Source organism: Notothenia rossii (assembly GCF_949606895.1).
Source record: "Notothenia rossii genome assembly, chromosome: 9".
In the NCBI taxonomy this organism is placed as follows: domain Eukaryota; kingdom Metazoa; phylum Chordata; class Actinopteri; order Perciformes; family Nototheniidae; genus Notothenia; species Notothenia rossii.
Window position 1 is genome coordinate 22,788,280 of NC_136907.1, and position 18,564 is coordinate 22,806,843.

General features: G+C 40.2%; 1 protein-coding gene across 10 annotated transcripts in view; it reads left to right on the forward strand.

The window, feature by feature from the left end:
• Positions 1–1,589: 1,589 nt before the first annotated feature.
• Positions 1,590–18,564, forward strand: part of mtmr4 (myotubularin related protein 4) — a 45,842-nt gene continuing 28,867 nt past the window's right edge. For 2 of the 10 annotated variants that reach the window (XM_079649098.1, XM_079649103.1), the window contains exons 1-2: positions 4,501–4,639; positions 5,567–5,667. In XM_079649098.1, coding sequence (XP_079505224.1) covers positions 5,665–5,667 — 3 coding nt within the window. In that variant the 5' untranslated portion in view covers positions 4,501–4,639; positions 5,567–5,664. Of the gene's footprint in view, positions 1,678–4,500; positions 4,640–5,031; positions 5,120–5,566; positions 5,668–13,410; positions 13,642–18,564 lie in introns of those variants that run through there. The other 8 variants (XM_079649100.1, XM_079649101.1, XM_079649099.1 and 5 more) reach the window with 7 other exon arrangements.

Genomic DNA, 18,564 nt, shown 5'->3' on the forward strand with positions numbered 1-18,564 from the left:
CCTCCCTTACTGATGCACTTCTAACTAAAACAGTTCAATAACAGATGTTTTTTTCATCTCGCCTGAGTCCAGTGTCTAATCAGTTGTCAGTCCTCTGAGCCTCAGTCGTCATAGAAACATAGACACATTAACCTCATCATAGCAAATAATGAGGTATACTACTCTCATTCTGAAGGATGTACAATACCTCTCAGGTGAGGTATCCTCAGGTGAATAACGGTTTATATTGAGACTCATTACATCATCAGGAAATATGTATTGCATTTCAAATAAACCAAACTAGGAGGCAGGCAACGCTGAATAAAAATACAGCTGTTCCACAACTTTAAGATGTTCTTCTGGTTCCTGATTTTGATCACCAGAGGGAGCAAAAGTGCCTGATTTCAACAGAAACAGAAAGGCAATCACCCACTATTACATCAATGAAAACACCCAGAACATTCTACAAGCAAATGAACTGATCGTGAATAGTTCCTCGTTTTATGTTATTAATATTCTGAGGTATTATACATTCTATTTATAGCATCTAATTTCCTTTGCATGAGAACTCGCATATTATTGTAATCACGAGTCTAACAGAAATGACAACTTATTCATTACATTTACTTTATATAACTAGGACAAATGTCACTTCATTCACTGTCAATCTTGCCTTTGGTTGTAAAGCAAACATTAACATAAGGGGGAGTCATGTAAGGATTGTAGCCAACATGGGAGTGAGGTGTTGTGTTGGTTGACCACTGTATTGAAAGGAATGTGAGGTTAGGCAGGTCCATGCTGTCACAGACGAGGCTGATGAACTGAAATAGTAGTGTCTCTCCCCAGCTGCTAGAGAGCTGTGAACTGCACAGGCATGTCAGATGTATGTGTACACATTCCACTGTCTGTGTCAGGGAGAGCATGCGGTTAATTTTCAAACACAGTTGCATAAGTCACCTTTAAGTGGTCTATATATGTATAGCTTTCAATGTTGTTTTTTGTAGTAATCAATTAATCGTTTTGTCACTTCTAACTTCAGTTAAAAGTCAATAACACCCGCCACCACTAGTTCTCACTCAGAGGCCAATGTAATGTCTGACTGTTTAAAGAGAGCAAATCGTCACATTTTGGACCAGAATTGAGCTTGACAGATCACATTTTATTGATTTATGACCTTTTAAAGGTTATTCCGACCTCTCTGGCTTGCTTCCCTATTTTACTTCTGTTTCCATTGCCGCTTATTTTCAGTTTATTATGGCATGACATATCATATGACATATGAAATATATTATTCAACTCTTTTTGAAAGCTATTCATTTCAGTTTTGAAAAATGTTACCGATGTATCATGAAAATAGGCATATTTGAAAACCCTGCCGGTCTCTGACGGATTTGACTGTAGTGTGCTTGTGCGCACGTACCGCACTGTGTATGTGTGTATCCAGTTTGTGCCGCGCTGTGATTTTCTATTGGTCCGCTTAAGGAGCCGTGTGGCACCTGATTGGCTGTGTTGTGGGTGTGTGGTACTCACTTGCTTGACTGTTCTTAATTCTAATTTGCCGAGAGGTATTCTGTAGCATAATTGGTTGGAAATTGTCAGTTTCCTTCCTGACGATTGGTCAGCGCTTTTGTCATCACACAAGAATGCGGAAGTCTTGCAGTCTACTGAGTCACCGTTGTGTCAGCTGATTCTTTCTGAGTGAGTAACTCGATTTATCTTTTTAAATTGAAGTAACTTCTAAATAATATATTGAGCTTGACATATTCCCAGGCTGTCAAACTTGTGTTGGACGTGTGAACCTTAGCGGTGTGTCATTTTCTGTTGGTATGTGAGCGAATTAGACACACCAGCCTCTAGTAATCTCGCTATCCGGCAGCTAGCATGATGCTAACGCGTGCAAACACCACACACACACACACACACACACACACACACACACACACACACACACACACACACACACACACACACACACACACACACACACACACACACACACACACACACACACACACACTTTCGGTTTGTCAACTAGTCGCCTCCTAGTACAGTGCCAGCCTGTAGTGAGTCCACTTTCACTTTCACCTCTTTAAACTTTATCACTGCTATCATCCGTTAACACCTGTTGTGTTGTCACGAGCCTGTCACAGCACCTGTTATTCTCTGGAGCTGACACGTTTACCGTTAATGATAGACATTTCTAGTTCAATGGTTTTTCTGTTTTTGTTTGAGGAACAGAAGCATCCCCCACATGACTGGAATTTTATTTTATTCTCAGGAGGAAGAGAAACTGTTTTTAAAAAACAAACCTCATAATGTTCACCACTATTACTGTCTTTCTGTAAATACGTTCCTTTGTTTAATACTTAATGTCTATGTTACCCTTACAATGTACATCATTTAGCCTTTGCCAACTTTATTTTAAGATACATTTTCATATAGCTAAGGGGTGTTCTTGGCATCCAATATCTGTATAATATTTTTAACTTTGCTTGGTAGATAATAATAGTTTCGTGTTTAACTTTTTTTACATTAGATTTGTTTGCAACTGTAATCACATCTTGATTATGTGGCTGTATCATCATAGTACCACCTTTTTTAATAATTAAGATGTGAGACTGAGAAATAGACTATTATGTGAATGATACACTATTTGCACATTGAATACAACTGCATGACAAATATTTGGTATGTTGTTGGTATCATGCATTTCTTATACATTTACAGTAGCTTGTTTTATAAGGAGCGTCTAGCTAAAGCTAAAAGTCTATTACAATAACTCTTCAATACCTGATATAATTATGAATAATACATCTGCTGCATCAGACCTCATCATCTATGGACATTTAGGATTAATCTGAAGGTCAAAAGACAAAGCTTTTAGTCAGGTGCTACATTTTCTAAACATGTTGTCAATGGCATTAATCACTGGCTCCTAAACTAGCTGCCCACACCCAACACTCCAAAAATGATGTTAAAGCTTTGTTCAAAGTCAAACAAGCTGGCCAAATGCTTTTTATTTTAAGATCGATATTCAGTTATGCCTTGAGAATTATCCAATTTGTTTGTCAGAGTTATTACATTTTGTATTTGAAAAGTATTTGGAGGGTTCATGTTTGGAAAACTGCAGATGAATGTGTTTTTGTTAAATGCAAAAAGTGTTTGCATAGAAACATATTAATATCATATACAGTTGTATTGTTTTGGTGCAGAAATTCAGATACTATATCAATATAAACATGTCACGTGATACACAGCCCTATAAGTTATATTGAGCAAATTTCAGGGTAGAAAATGATCATGTTGTAGTTTTTTAACAAAGCAACAAGACCTTAAATCATCGTCAGTAATTGACTGTTTGTTTAATCAATGCACATCACGTACAGTACACAGCACTATCAATGACATTACATTTGAAGGCAGGATTTCACATGCTTAGGTTTGCATAATGCTGGAAGGTGTGTAGTGGTATCTGGAACAAAGTAACACCACTCCTTTTTTATATACAGAGGTACACACCCTTCTGTTCAATGGATGTTTACTTCACTGGCAACATCTAAGCTGCTTTGTTTTGTTCTTCACAAGCATATCCTATAAACTGGGGACTGATGAGAAATCATGTCGGAAATAATAGTCTTTGTTTTGATACAATAAGTTTAATTCAGCTGATACAATTTACCAAAAGGGTTTGCAAATCACAGCGAAGTGTCTCTTGCAGCAGTTAATTCTCCAAATTGTGGTGCCTTGAAAAAAAAAAAAAAATATATATATATATATATATATATATATATATATATATATATAATAAATTCACACTCAAAACGTGATTGATTAACTTAATTTTCCCCCATTTTTTTAGAACTTCATCAATTATTACTTGTCAAATATCTTATTGCATTTTGCTTTTATTAAAGCACCAACTTTTCTCACTTGCCATAAAAACACATGTAAAAAGTGTAATAATACAAAGATGTTTGTATTATATTCTGCATTGTAAAAATGTTTGGTGTAATTTCAAGTTGCCCATATGAAAAGATGGAAGGAAATGTAAACATATGTCAGGCTAAAGTTAAGTCATTCTGCCCATAAATGGCCTAATCATCAATGAATGCAGCTTTAAAGGTTTGGTCACCTTAAACCTCATTATGTTAATACTTTTACTCTCACCTTTAACATGCCTATTGCTGTATTATATTGGCTGATGCCGTACTTTTGTTGAGTCAGTAGGTTATTATATTCCCTAGAGTGAGATATTGTACCTTTTTTGAAGGGTTGTCTACATGTGATTATTTCTACATTCATGGCTGATTAGCAATGGAAGCCATTCCTTTTAGTAAAATGAGTACTGAGTGGAGGGGACTGAGTCAGGGTCAGGGTCCGTCCCCTGTAGTGTGGCTTCTTTCTCTTTGAGAAGCCTGGCACATAGTGAGTGGGAGGGAACGCGAGTGAGCAATAGAGACAGAGAGACAGAGAGAGAGCGAGAGAGCGAGAGAGCGAGGGAGGGAGGGAGGGAGTGAGTATGTCATGCCCTGGATTACAACCAGTATGTGTTTGGGAGACGGAGACTTCTGCTACTTTGCTAAGCATTGAGCTTTAATTCAACCTTAAAAGGTAGACGCCACAGAAAGTGTCCTGTGCACTGCTTCAGCCCTTTGACCAGGTAAGACGAGTCAACTTTGTGAACAGTTTTTTGTGAGTTGGAGGTTTTTTCTTTTAGTGGAGCTGTGTGCAAAGGGGGGTGTGTCTGGAAAAAAGAGTGTAGGGAAGTGAGACGACGGCACTCAGCAGCGAGAACTTTGATCCAGTTTCAAGTTGTGTCCTTGTAATGAATGTATTGTACTGAACGGCTCATACTAAACACAATGTTTTGTATAACTGTGTGTATCACTCTCCTTAAACGTACACTGAGCTTCCTGTTTGAATAAGCTTGAGCACAGGAAGAGAAGAAGTGCAATATCACAGTTTTACTTTTCATATCAGTAATTTAAGTGTTTGTTAAGTATGTCCTGTGTGTTCATATATTGACAGTTTACTATCCCTTTATTGTATTAGCAGCCACAGTTCAGATATTCAGTATATCAAATAATTGTACAACTGTTGGAAGAACAGGATATCTCCTTCGGCGTGCCAACTCAGCTGTGTGAGTGTGTTGGGCGTGTTGTGGAGTTTGTCCACCTCCAGCTGTACACTTCTCCTTCGGCTATCTGTTTGGCTGCTCATAATCTGACGAGGAATGTCGAGTTTGCATTTCCTGTAAATCAGAGTGTCTCTCTTTAGGTCAGGCCGGCTGCTCAAAGGTTTCCATCGTCACACTTCAAGCATGTGCCTGCATGTCTGTCTGCAGCACTGCATGTTTGGACTGTGTTTACACATTGACCTGATTTGTATAGAGTGGTGCTTAAATCCTTACTTGTCTTCTTCAACAGTTGCATATCTTGTGATTGTAATGCCAGCTTTCATTTTACTTACTGCTTTTAATTGAGGTTGGTTGTGGAATCCAACCCTTTATGCAATCACTCACTCCTCAACCGCCCACACACACTCACACACCCAATGTCTGAAGGTAGTGTGTTTTCTGTGTTGGCAGGAGCCACCGCTGGCACGGCAGAGCCCAGTAGACAGGAGGAGAGGGAGGGATCTGAAGAGGAGTGCCCGGACCGACCGTCTACAGCACCGGCTTGCAGCATGGTGAGCCACTCCCACTCTTTACATGTACAGTACTCTGCCGTGGTTTACTATCACACTTGTTGCTCTAAAGTCCTTTATATGTTTCTCAAGTAAAAATGGCAAGCATGGACTTTTTACACTCACACAGGAAATGACACAATACTCTTGCAGGCTGAAAAAGTGTAGTGTTTTACAGAAACGACAAAATGCACAACCTTTTTTGTACTTTGGTCTTTTTCTTTTACTCGCCAGACATGTTCTTCTTTGCTGCTCAGTCTATTGAACTTTTTAATTCAAACAATGTACCAGCTTTTATTTTTTACATTACATTACATGTTACTTGTTAGATGCTTTTATCCAAAGTGACATACTCAGTACTGCGGACAATCCCCACAGGAGCAATTTGGGGTGAAGTGTCTTGCCCAGGGACACAACGACATGCTGACTGCAGTGGGGTTTGAACCTGCCTCCCCTGATCCGAACACCAACGCACTGCACCACACGCCTCTTTCTGAATGTTTTTTCTTTTTTATAAAACATGATAAACAATGGATATCATAACGCATTAAATGAATAAAAAGAAAAAAAAGCCAGCATTTCTGCTTTTTAAAGTGTTTTAATAGAGTTATAGAACATTGATAAAGATTGAGGGTTATGAAAGTGCTGCAGGGAACCTCTGTCGACTTCCAGCGAAAACGGTCTTGGCATCTTGCCAGTAAGGAAGTGAAAGCTAGAATATCTCATCGCTGGGAGGTATTAAAGTTGTAGTCCTCTGCAAACTTAAATATGGAAACATGGTGAAAGTTATTTTGTAATAGTATCAAAGTAGCGAAGAGCAAAATAATAATAATAATAATAATAGACAAGTTTCAATCATATGATTAGATAAATCCTTAACTGTATCTGGCAAAAGTTAACATTGTGTGAGCAACCGGTTATCCGCAGGTTCAAATTGTAAACCCTAAGGAAGCCTTGAATGGTGAACCCTTCACACCCAAGACACTTCTTGACAAGTGATCAAGATTGATTTAAAACAGGGACATACTGTATTTTCCATTACAGAGACATTGTGTTCAGTTCTTCGAGGTGGGACTTCCAGCTTCTCTTACACTCTTAACAAAAGTGCTCATGCCCATGGGGGGGTAATGTAACTGTGGTTCCATTAGCCAATCTTACAAGTAGCATTGAGGGAGGATTGGATTTTCTTGGATTAACAAGTATGCCCACTAGGAAGACTTTCAGAGAGCACAGACCACTACCAAGGCCAAATGCCCTATCTTGGATGATGACAAAAGTATTAATGGGTTCTTCCTCCGCCCTTTGCTACAAGCTTTTACCTAGTTGAATGAAAATTGGCCTTGTAGTTTTTCCACAATCCTACTGAAATGGAAAAATATATAAAACAATTCCGGCCTTGGTGGAAGTAATAAAACAATTGTATCCATAGTCAACAACAGGGATTGGTGTGAGTGAACGTAGAACCATCCCTCTTCACTCCAGCAGTAGATTCCTCAGCAGGCCCCCAACTTTATTGAATTCTTTGTTTCATTCAGGAGCATGCTGGTGCATCAGTAAAGTTGTGTGTAGTAGCAGGTAACAGATATTCCAGGTCTTTGATGTAGCTCCATGCCACGTGTCTCCTGTACAACTCTCTCTTTAGAGCAAACCCAGGCCCTCCTGCTCATATGAAGAAGCTCATGGTTATGTGACTGAAGTATTCAATGTGCGCAGCCTTGACTCGCACAACCCCAGCATGCACATTCAGTCATTGTAAAACTGAAAGTGAACCTCAGCTTAATGACCAAAATAAGTTCCATAATGCCTTTGCTTTGTCTAAAGGGTGTGTCGAGACAACAATACAGTACTAAAGTAGATTCTGTGTATTGCTTATGATTGCCCTCTACAGGATAGCACTGTCTTATCAGTACTAAAGCAAAATTAAGATGACGTTTTTTATATTGCGTAACATAAAAATGGAGCCTAATGTTGCAGAAAGATTGAGAAATAATCGTGCATCTTCAAGTTGCTACATGCACTTTTTTTTCTCGTGGACTGTTAAGTCTTAGATGTTGCTCTGTTGAACAAGCAGGGTTTTGTCTAATCATGCTGCAGTCGTGAGTTGTAATTACACTGAAGCATAGTAACATGCGTTATGCAAAACTATTTCTAGGTCACACAACTCTATGTCCATTTGAAAAGAGCCATGCAAGCTTTGGATTTTTGTTTCAGGTAATTATCGGATTTCTATGTTAACAAGGAATGGACAAGTTGCTCAGAGCTTAAGAAATGTGCTTAGACATACAATTTCTTCTTAGAATAAATGTTTAGGTCTTCAGTTTAGGCATAAAGAATACTGTAAGTTGTCAAATATTTCAGATTGTGATGTCAAAACAAGGTATCTTTGGGCAAACCACGGTAGATGTACACTAGTCAGTATACACGATGCTATAAGAGAGGGAAAGCACTAAGGGAGCAGATGAGTGACACATTCCCCTCTACTCATGGCTGCAGCTTTTATAGGACAGAAATAGGAAGTGTAATAGGAGGATGTGTGTCCTAACGTTCTGGTCAACTGGGTCCAAAGAATGCCACCGTGGCCGGCTGCCCAGCTCGCAGCCTTTTTATGGGACACACAGTTGGGCTCTGGGCTTAATTGATGGCGGGGGCTGATGGACATATAATGTACCCAACGAGGCACGTCAAATGGGGACGCAGACCTCTGCTAGCCCGGTGTTGGAGTTTGTATCATACGGGACAGAGCAGCCACATCATGGTCAGGCCTCATGACATTCTCAATATGCAGATAAGACATTCTATACTATGATTGTGGGTAGGGGGCTTTATATAGCGCTTTATGAGGTGCATGTGATTTTCCATGTTTGTCAAAAGAGACAATAAAAGGCAGGTTAATGTCATTTTAAGCAGTAATGGTGTTAATGATGGCAAACAGTAAGCAGGTCCCACTTGTTTGACATAATTGTCTGTATTAGTTGTTGCCACATCTTGGCAGGAAAGTCTTTCCATGTCATGGTTTTCTTTATTGATTACAAGCCAGTTATTTTTAATAGGTAATCATTAATGAGACCAGACATTGTTTTGTTTTTGCTGCTACTATTGTATAGTATTAGCCATTTCCTGTCCTTCTTTTTGTTCTGGCTGATAACCCACATTCAGTCATTTTGGATCTGCTGCCCAATAATCTGATGTATGAGTCTCCAAATATGTTCCCAAAACACTTGAATTACTGGGAAGATACAAAAAACATGGTGGTGATACGCGGCATACGCCTCATCATTTGTTTCGCCAACGTGTAATGTCTGTAGTTTTTCATTTGAAAGAAGAACTAGTAGTAGCACTTTCAGGTGTGGTCAGAAGTGTGCTCATAAGGTGTCGGGTGCACTGAACCCAACATACATCACTGAAAAAAGTTACAAGCTAAAGAACACTGAAGATTAGCAAAACGCCATGACAGAAATCGAGTTACTCCATGATGAAGATGCACAGATATTCATTTTATTTGTGAAACTGGGTTGATTAGTTTTCTCAGGTGGGACTGTGAGACAGTTGTTTGACAGGTAATACGATTCCTTTAATCCCACCTTGTGACACAGCCTGTCAAATCTTTCCAGCCTCCAGTTTCTTTTGCACTTAAACAAAACGGGGTAAGTATTGAGTTCACTCTGCCGTCTTCTCATGCTGCCGTATTATTTGCAGGATAATGCAAGCATGGAAACTAGGACAATGGGGTTGTTTTACCGTGCACTCTGTACCCATAATGCATGGTTATGTTACCTTGGTGAGGCTGTGGGGGAACTAACAGGCGAAGTTTTCTTACCAGAACCATCCAATGCAGGTGTTTTTGTGTCACTGCTCCATGGTTACCTGCTAGCATAAAGTATAGATCACTTGTATGTATGCCTTTTTCTGACCAGACGCCAGAAGCTTACAGCCAGATGGTGCATTCCAGGTTGTTGTTGGTGAACTTAGTTCTCGAAGGGACTTTTTGACCTTGCTCTGGGTCAGTGTCTGGTTTCTGCAGAAGCCATTAGAGGCAAGGGAGAAAGATTATTCTGGTGAGGCATGTTTCAGATCTAAATAGTTTTCTTTCTTGATTTAAAAAAAGAAGTTGTGCCAGGATAATCTCTAAATGTCTTAATCTGGGGAGACAGATGAGAGATTAAAGAGAAATAAAAAAGACTATTTTATTTTAGTCTGGATAATTGTTTGTGTTTGTTGTTGTAATACTCCTGGTGGCCACAAGAGGCTGAAGCTCAGAACTAAAATGTGTTATAGAAGGACTTTTTCTGGTGGTTTTAAATTCCTCAATGCACTCTTCACACAAGTGTGTCTGAGTATGTGATGTAACAATAATGTTAGAAAACAAGCTTTTAGTCCTATTTTTTCCTGGAAAAACCTTTGTCCTCCTGACCTTAGGTCGCAAAATGCTGGTGACCCATTTCCATTTCGATTTGAGCAGTTTTCTCTTCTGTGTTTTTCTTTTTCTCCCTCAGCTCTCAAGGCTTCCATAGATGTGTCCTTTCATTCAATTCAACTAATGGTCATTTTGCTGTTTTGTTCATCTTTGTGTCTTTTATCAGAGTCTCTGGACCAGAACTGCTGTTTGTTTTAAGATGTTTCCATATTCAATTTGAAATGAATGCCTGAATGGACATAAGTTATGTTGGGGCGCTTGTGAACTCGTAGTCAGTTTATTGGATACCGCCTACATGCTAATGCTTGTGTAGTGCATCACTTCAACTACTTCCTGCTTCAGGCAAACATTTCGGAGTTGACATAGCTAACTGTTATAAAAACACTCCTTACAAATAGGACTCATTACAGTATTCCACTAACCTAGAAACGTATTGTAATTAGGTGGGAAACATTTATTGTAAACTGCAATTGCAGAATAGTAACACACAGCAGCTTGTACAGTATGGATTTAAATTATATTAGGCATGCTAAAATAACAAATGTGAAAATATGTATCTCTCTATATGGAGTTTAGTTCCATAAACACAGCTAGTGCCTGGTGTATTATTTATCTCCTGCTATAGCTGTGTGTCAGCATGTGGGCTAACACTCGCTGGTTGGTGACTGGCTGCCCTCCTTTCCTAAAATAAATCCCGAGACACAAGAGGCCAAATCTGGAGCTCACTTTTGCAGCCGGTTTTGGCGGGGCTGGGCGGGCATAGAGGGGGAACATGCAGCTCAGTTTTGGGACTGTGGACACATTAGGATGTCCCTAATAATTACGCTGCTATATTTAGAAATGGTCCCTCCAGCTTTTGTATTTAAATTTGGATGTACTAATAAATAGAAAAGTTGATTTACAAAAAGCATATTTCACTGGTTAATGAGAAACTGAAAGCCTGAATATAAGAGTTACAATTCCATTTATTTTATAGTCTCACTAATCTAATTTAAAGAAAAGCACTCGTGTATATGAGAAGCCCTAATCATTGGGATTTGACCAATTAACTAAAACCATCACACTGTGATGCTGAGCGATTTTCTTTCACACATCATGCGACTGAGAACATGGCATCGATTTTACTTCTTAATCACTATGACAGCTCACACACGCTTTTTACACTCAAAACCCATAAAAGTAAGGGTTTTTGTAAAGCTGTTATTTTAGTGCAATGCATAATGCTTTATTGCCTTCTCCCATCGCCCATTAATAAATACAGCAAGTTATAGGTTTACCATGTGACATGAAAGTGATCATCTGTAAGGTCCTGCTTGATTTGTGGAAGTGCACTTCATAGCAGCAGAGTCCATTGCCTGATGAGATGGAAGTCATACTGCACACAAGTGCAATGCATCATGGTTCCTGCAGCATAAGCATAACCCCTTTTTAATATATTGCCATTACAAAGATTATACATCTGAAGAAAACTCAGACTAGGCATACAAAAAAATGGTGAGTTTGTGACTTTGGATCTATAAAATCTGCATGAAATGAAGTTGTTATGCCTTTGTATCAGTGACAGTCCAGGCTGGGGGCTTGAGGTTATCAGGGTATCTGCCGTCTGTCCATCTGTCCCATTCTCAGGAACTGCTGAAGAGAATTTCTTCAGATTTGGCTCAAAAATCCACTTGGAGTAAAGGATGAAATGATTTAATTTTGGGGAAAAGTCAAGGTCACTCTGAACTCACAGAATACATTTATGGCTGTTACCAAAGAATATAATATATATTATATATGATATAAATACACCCTTGTATTATTTACTTTGTAAATATTTGTCCATACCAGAATGATATTGAGGGAACTTCTTATCATTTCTACTATGGAATACAGTTTTTTAGACAGAAACCAGATTTTCCTGTAAATTCAGCATTATTCTAATTCTTTCTTGGCCTGCATGCAGTTTTGGTTGGCGTCTTGCTAATTAGATACATATAAATCAGTTTTCTTGTTTTCTGTGTAAAATACCCTGAGGCACTGTATAGATGGGCATACATGATACTGTATACATCCAGTGATAACTGTATCTCCCATGTCAGAAACACATTACAGCCCCTCCCCCACTAAAATGAATCCTTATTTCAGTTTTGCTGCGTCGTGCATCATGCTCCGTGTACTACGCTATACGTGTTTCATAATGTGGGGTCATACAGCTGAAGGCGAGCGGCTGTCACGACTCTACCAGGGGAGGCTTGGGTAAGAGGGGGAAGGGCTGAGTGTCCCCCTGTTGTATAATATATATATATATATATATATATATATATATATATATATATATATATATATATATATATATATATATATATATATATATATATATATATATATATATATATATATATATATATATATATATATATATATATACATATACATATACATATACATATACATATACATATACATCCAGTGACCTTCCCTGACTTTAGACACAGGCAGTTACTGCAGTTAGGCTCTGTTCACTGCAAAGATGCCCTGCTCTTGTGTGGGACGGTGCCAACAACACACTCAGACACAGGTGAGGGGAATTTGTGTCTGTAGAATGCTGTGTCATTGGAAATCTCCGCATACACTCTCTCTCCTCAGCGCCCTCCCTCCTCTCACACATTTTTCCTCTGATCAATCGCTGCCAATGCAACGGATCTGTGTTGGGATACTGTCCTACCACTGGTGTGTGTGTGTGTGTGTGTGTGTGTGTGTGTGTGTGTGTGTGTGTGTGTTAAAGCGGACAGTGTGTTTGCTTGAGCGAGAGCCACATAATGCTGCCGTTAATGGCTCGATCATATGATACATGCATGGCAGTTGGAGCATCTCCTTGTTGCCAGCGGCTGGCTTTACCGCCTTGTTGCTGAGGGAGAAGCATATTTACAAGGAGATGTCGGTGAAGGGTGAACAAGGAGGAGGGGGGAGGAGTAAGGGATGAGAGGGGAGAAATGTGAGAGAAAGGGAGAGGTAGATGCGCATGCAGAGGGTGGAGCTTAGCATCCGGCAGTTCCCTCAGTCTTCCTTTCTCTCCGGCTCTCTCTTCTAGCAGTTTCCCCCCATCCTGTCGCTACATCTCAAATGGCACATCTGCAGTGATTCCATTACTTTCTCTTCCTAACTCCAGCTCACCGTGTGGACTCTCGTTTGAATTTGTATGGACTATCCTCCCTTCTTCAGCAAGGCAACAGGGGCTGTCTCCAGACACCAGCGTGCTGTCTCTCCCAACTCGGGGAGCGGTGGGGGGGGCGGGGTGGCTTCTTGAATGAGAGTCTGGACTGGTGTTTTGGCACACAGCACCTCTTGAGAAGGAGGGGACGTGCAGACGGTTTGGGGGGGAGGCAGAGAGGGGCGGCAGGCAGAGGGGTTCGGAGCGGACGAGGGGGGGGGGGGCTGGCTCCGGCTGGGAGAAGAATGGTGATGCCGGCTCCTCGTGCTCTGGTCGTGCTCTACAGGCTGCGTGTCGCTCAGGCACAGCTCTGCCTCTCCTCGACATGAGCTTCGCAGGAAGGGTGTCCTGCTCCATGCTCAACTGCTTTGTAAGTCCACAGGCTTTTTATTTGTGATGGGTGCCTATCAGATGCCCATAACTCACATGCGTGTGTGTGCCTATCTGTGGGGGAAAGGGGGGTTGGCAGGGAGTGTTGATGGACACGTGAGCGCTGCAGTTATTGGTGGGAAACCTACACACATACAAATAATTGAATCTCCTCTGTGTCTTCTCATGCGCATGATGATGAAAAGCTATTCTATTACTCTGAACTCCGGCCTTGAGCTGCCGTTATGTTGATTGTCAGGGAGGAGAGTGAGGGCCTGTCAGGAGGAAGATGTGTGTGCTGCTCAGAGCGAGCACACTGTGTTCAGAGTGGTGAAGTATGCTCACTGCAGTGGAGGACCTGCATTGAGCACGTTGTGCTGTTGGTATGTGCAGAGGGATAGAGGAAGATGAGTGATGGAGAACAGGTGTTTCTCTCAGGTCGCATCTCGACACAGTGGTGAGAGCGGGTTTATGGATTAGGATCAATACAGGGTGTTCTTAGCCTCTTGCCCTTCAGCCTAAATTAGCTAATGATTTACAAGTGGACCCATGACCTTTCAGTGATGTCCACAGTTCATTGTCTTGGCTTAGTAAGGATTAACATAGTATTATCTTAGAGCAAGTCTCTTTTTTTAACTAGACAACAAATAATTTCATATTCAATAGTGTTGAAGAACAGCAGTAGAAATGTCCAGGAGTTTAGCTTTGATTAAAACAAAAATGATGACTGCTGTGTTCACTGCATGCTAAATTACTCGAAGCACACAAAGCTAAATTGCCTCACAAATTACAATATGATTGGTTGCTGACAGGCAGTTGAACATTTAAAAAGCTTTTCTTTTTTTAAAAGCACTCGAGGGCTACATCACAACACTTCTGCAAATCTTTATAAAGAACAATGAGGTCGAAACAGAATCACCAATCTTTTTTTTTTTTTAACGAATACTCTCTGGATTAGCTAAGCTAAAAATACCAAAGCACTGAACCAGCATGTTAGCATGTCGTTCTCTACCAAACTCTTGTCCCATTGACTTTAGCAGTTGAGATAACAGACACTTAATGGTCGTTCTGGTCTTTCCAGACACTCCAGAAATTTAAGGGAAACACTGCAATGGCATTATTTTTGGCATGTTCTCCACTTGGCCTGTGGAGCTACTATATATGGGAAACACTGCATTCAGTATATGTTGAGATATTTGACTTCATAAGTAATGGGAGACCATGAATGTCTACAGAAATCTCACAGCAATCCATCCTATAGTTATTGATATATTTCAGTCTAGTCCACATGCCGACTGACCAACAGTCTGATATTTCCACTCATACCTCATTCACACCAATGGTGTTTCAGGGCAGATCAACTCCTGAACAACAACAAAAAGGCTGCGTTTTATCCAGTTTGTACACAACGATGGAGAAACTTAACAAGCAGCAGTGGTCCACTGAAGAGACCAGCTACCTACTGGGAATCTGGTCTTCCGAAGAGGTACAGAGGAAGCTGGAGCACAATCGGCCATTGTTGTTGTTGTCGTCGGTGTCAGCTGTGAGGGGTATCCGCACGGTTTGGCTTTATGAAGCAGGCACGCAAACGGTTACGTCATGACACAAACGATGACGCAGCACCAGTCTGACTCTGGGCGATGTGAAAAGAGCCGGAGCTAAACCGAAGAACCGGTTCTGAACCGGAAAAGCTCTAGCACGGAGCTTGAACCGGAGTTGCGTTGGTGTGAATGAGGTATCAGAGCCATGTAGCTTGCGTGGCTAAATATATTCAGACGATAGCTATAGCATTAGTAACACTTAATGGAAATCAATTTTGATCATACTACTAAAAGCATTAGCAATCAGAGTGTTGTGTTGTGCTTGTAAGTACTGCATCTTGACAAAAGTGTAGGTTTACTTGCAGTTATGGATGCTTACATGACAACTATCATCATTAACATTTGTAAAGGTCTCCTTTCATTTCAATCACTGTTTCTTCCAGAGAAGGTGTTGGTGGTAAAGTTTTATCAGCTGGATCAGGAAGAGCACAGCTGCTGGCTCCTGTTCTCGGCCCTTTGTAACCAGACATGGTCTGGCATTACACAATTTATGATCTCCCTTTAATATGTCTGTGGTGCAGCTGAGTCGGCAGTTCCAGTCTCTGTATAATTTAGTGTCCACGTCCTCTGTGGATCACAGCTCTGTCAGTCTGCTCCTGTGGAAGAGGGCTGCAGCGTTGTGCTAAGTTTACATCAGCCTGGCCTGTGTTGTTATCCAACTCTGATGGAAAACAATCTTCAGTTACTGTCCCCTCTATCTCCAATATATCATGTTTATATCCCTCTGCGATGTGTTGTCTGCATCAAATGGAACTATAAAAAGCCTGATTGAATTTGTTTAGATTTTTCCATGACTCAGATTATATTATACCCACTAGCCTAAATGAATCAGGCCAAAAGCCTTTTGAGGATATGCTAGCTTTACCTTCATACCTCTACCTTCTTGCACCCTTGGACCTGTGACGGGAGTTGTAAATATCTACCAGGCAGTAAGGCAGTCATATTGCTAAGAACTATGCTGTACAGTATATGACACAGTCAATGTGTTATGTCACCGAGGATGGAGCTGTGACCATTAGTTGATTTATAGGTTAGCCAGTGCCAGAAAAATAATCGCACACATTTTGATAATCATTTATCCTTTAGTCATTTTTTATTCAAATATGGCAAGAAAAGTATGTTATTGCAGTGTCTCAAATATGAAGATAACCTGCTTTTATACCAAATAGAATTGACGGTAAATGGAGTTTGGATTCGCAAAACATGAGATTTTAAGACGTCATTCTTGGACTTTCAGAAGCTATTCCTGACATGTTATAGATCAAACAACTGTCTGTTCAATCCATAATAATAATATTATTGTGAGTTGCAACCCTATCTGAGGATGATATTATTACCACAAGGTCTTGTTGGAGGACAAATGCAACAAAGTGAGACAGAGCATGTTGCCTTTCTTGACTTGAAAGCATGTTATTCAAATGAGAGAATACCTGAGACTCTTTCATTTGTTTTCAGTAGAAGTTGCCTAAAAGTTACCTGCACAGTTCAACTCCTTCTGTGTTCACTGTGTGCTACCTTTGAATTATAATCCAGTTCAGCTTGTTTTCAATGCAACATTCGCCGTGCTAGTTTTACAGTTCATTACATCTGCTTAATGTCACCTTGTGTTTTTCTTAAGAGGAACCGGTATGTTTAACTTGGAAAGATCTGTTCACTTGGTATGTTTCAGTTCTGCTTACTTATCCAAAATGCTGCCTAGTTCTCTCAGCTCTCTGAGAGCAACCCAAGACTAAAAATGGGAACATGGTGGACTATAAAATATTAACACGGTTTCAGGGAGGACGGGGAGAAAGAAAGTGCATTTGGAAAGATTTGTCATGCTCTGCCATCTTTTCTTGACCTAAAACTATGACTGCACCAACGAACACAATTTGAGAAAAGAAAATATTTGATAGATTATTTTTTAAATGTTATATTTAGTTCTGTAATGTTTACATATTTTGTTCTGCTTTGTCATTTAATCCTCTGTTTCAATCCACCCTCATCCTTTCCAACAGTTTTGGGTTACATTTGAACATTTCAATGTGCCTGTGTTTGCATTTAATATGTCAAACACTGGATACTAAAAAGCAGACATAGAAGCACATATCCCCCTCATATTAAGAAAAGGTCCCCTCTGAATAATGAAGTGGTTCTCTAATCTGCACAACTCCAGGACAAAGCCCCGGTCAGATTAAGTAAATAATCTGGTGAGTAAAGGCAGCAGCACATTGTTTCCAAAAGCTTCAGACAGAGGGCCTCGAAAAAGAGGTTGTTGTATCCATGGCAACCAGACACTTATTCATAAAGACTGAGCCTGTGGCTTTTCCTCTACCTGTTTTACCATTGTCATTTTTCCATTCACTCACATGCATAAATCCATCGAAGACAGTTTCTCCAACAGACCTCCCCAGAGCAATAAAACCTTATTTCAGTTTTAAAAAAGGAGGCCTTCACATCCTCACTGTTTAACTGCTGTATCTGGGCTGTCTAGGCAAGGCAAGTTTATTTATATATCACCTTTCAACACAAGGCAATTCAAAGAGCTTTACAAAAATGAAAGACATTAAGAAAATGGCATTTAAAAACGGTCATTAAAAAGCAAAGATAATAAAATAAACATTTAAAAGAAAAAAAATACATGGATAAAAGTTACAGTGCAGTCTAAGATATGAATAGTTCAATTAAAACCAGCGGTAAAAAGAAAAGTCTTCAGCCTAGATTTAAAAGTAGTAAGAGTGACTACTGACTAGACTGGCAGCTGACAGTCTAGTCAGCTGCCAGTTGATCCTGTCACTGTTCTGCAACTCATGTCATCAGGACATAACATGTGTTCTACACTCTGACATTAATATTTCAGAAATACATGGTGGTGTACGTGTGTATGTGCGCATGCCTGTCAGCTCCAGCTTTCTGATTGCTGGGTGGACAAAGCTGGGGGGGGGGGGGGAATGGGGGGTGGGTGCGCAGGCTCACAGCAGTGACGAAGCAAAAACTTGTAGGGCACAGGACAAGCCGCGCTCCATCTTTGTGAGTCGGTGGAAGTGAGAGCATTTATACTTTCCTTTTTACATGTGTAGGATGATTGTCCAGACATTAATAAATGGACAAATCATGCAAAGCCGAGCTGCCTCTATGCTTGTGTTTGAATGTAAAGTAGACATCAAGTCTTCTCTGTTTCATGAAGCTGTGATATCAAGGTTATCTGCATGATGAGTAATGTGTATATGTTCAGCACCACTTTATCATGTATAGACAGCTTATAGCCTGTGTTGTGTATTTACACAATATCTAAATCATTATTAGTTTGCATTTTCTTTGTTGCTGTTTTAAAGTACACTGTG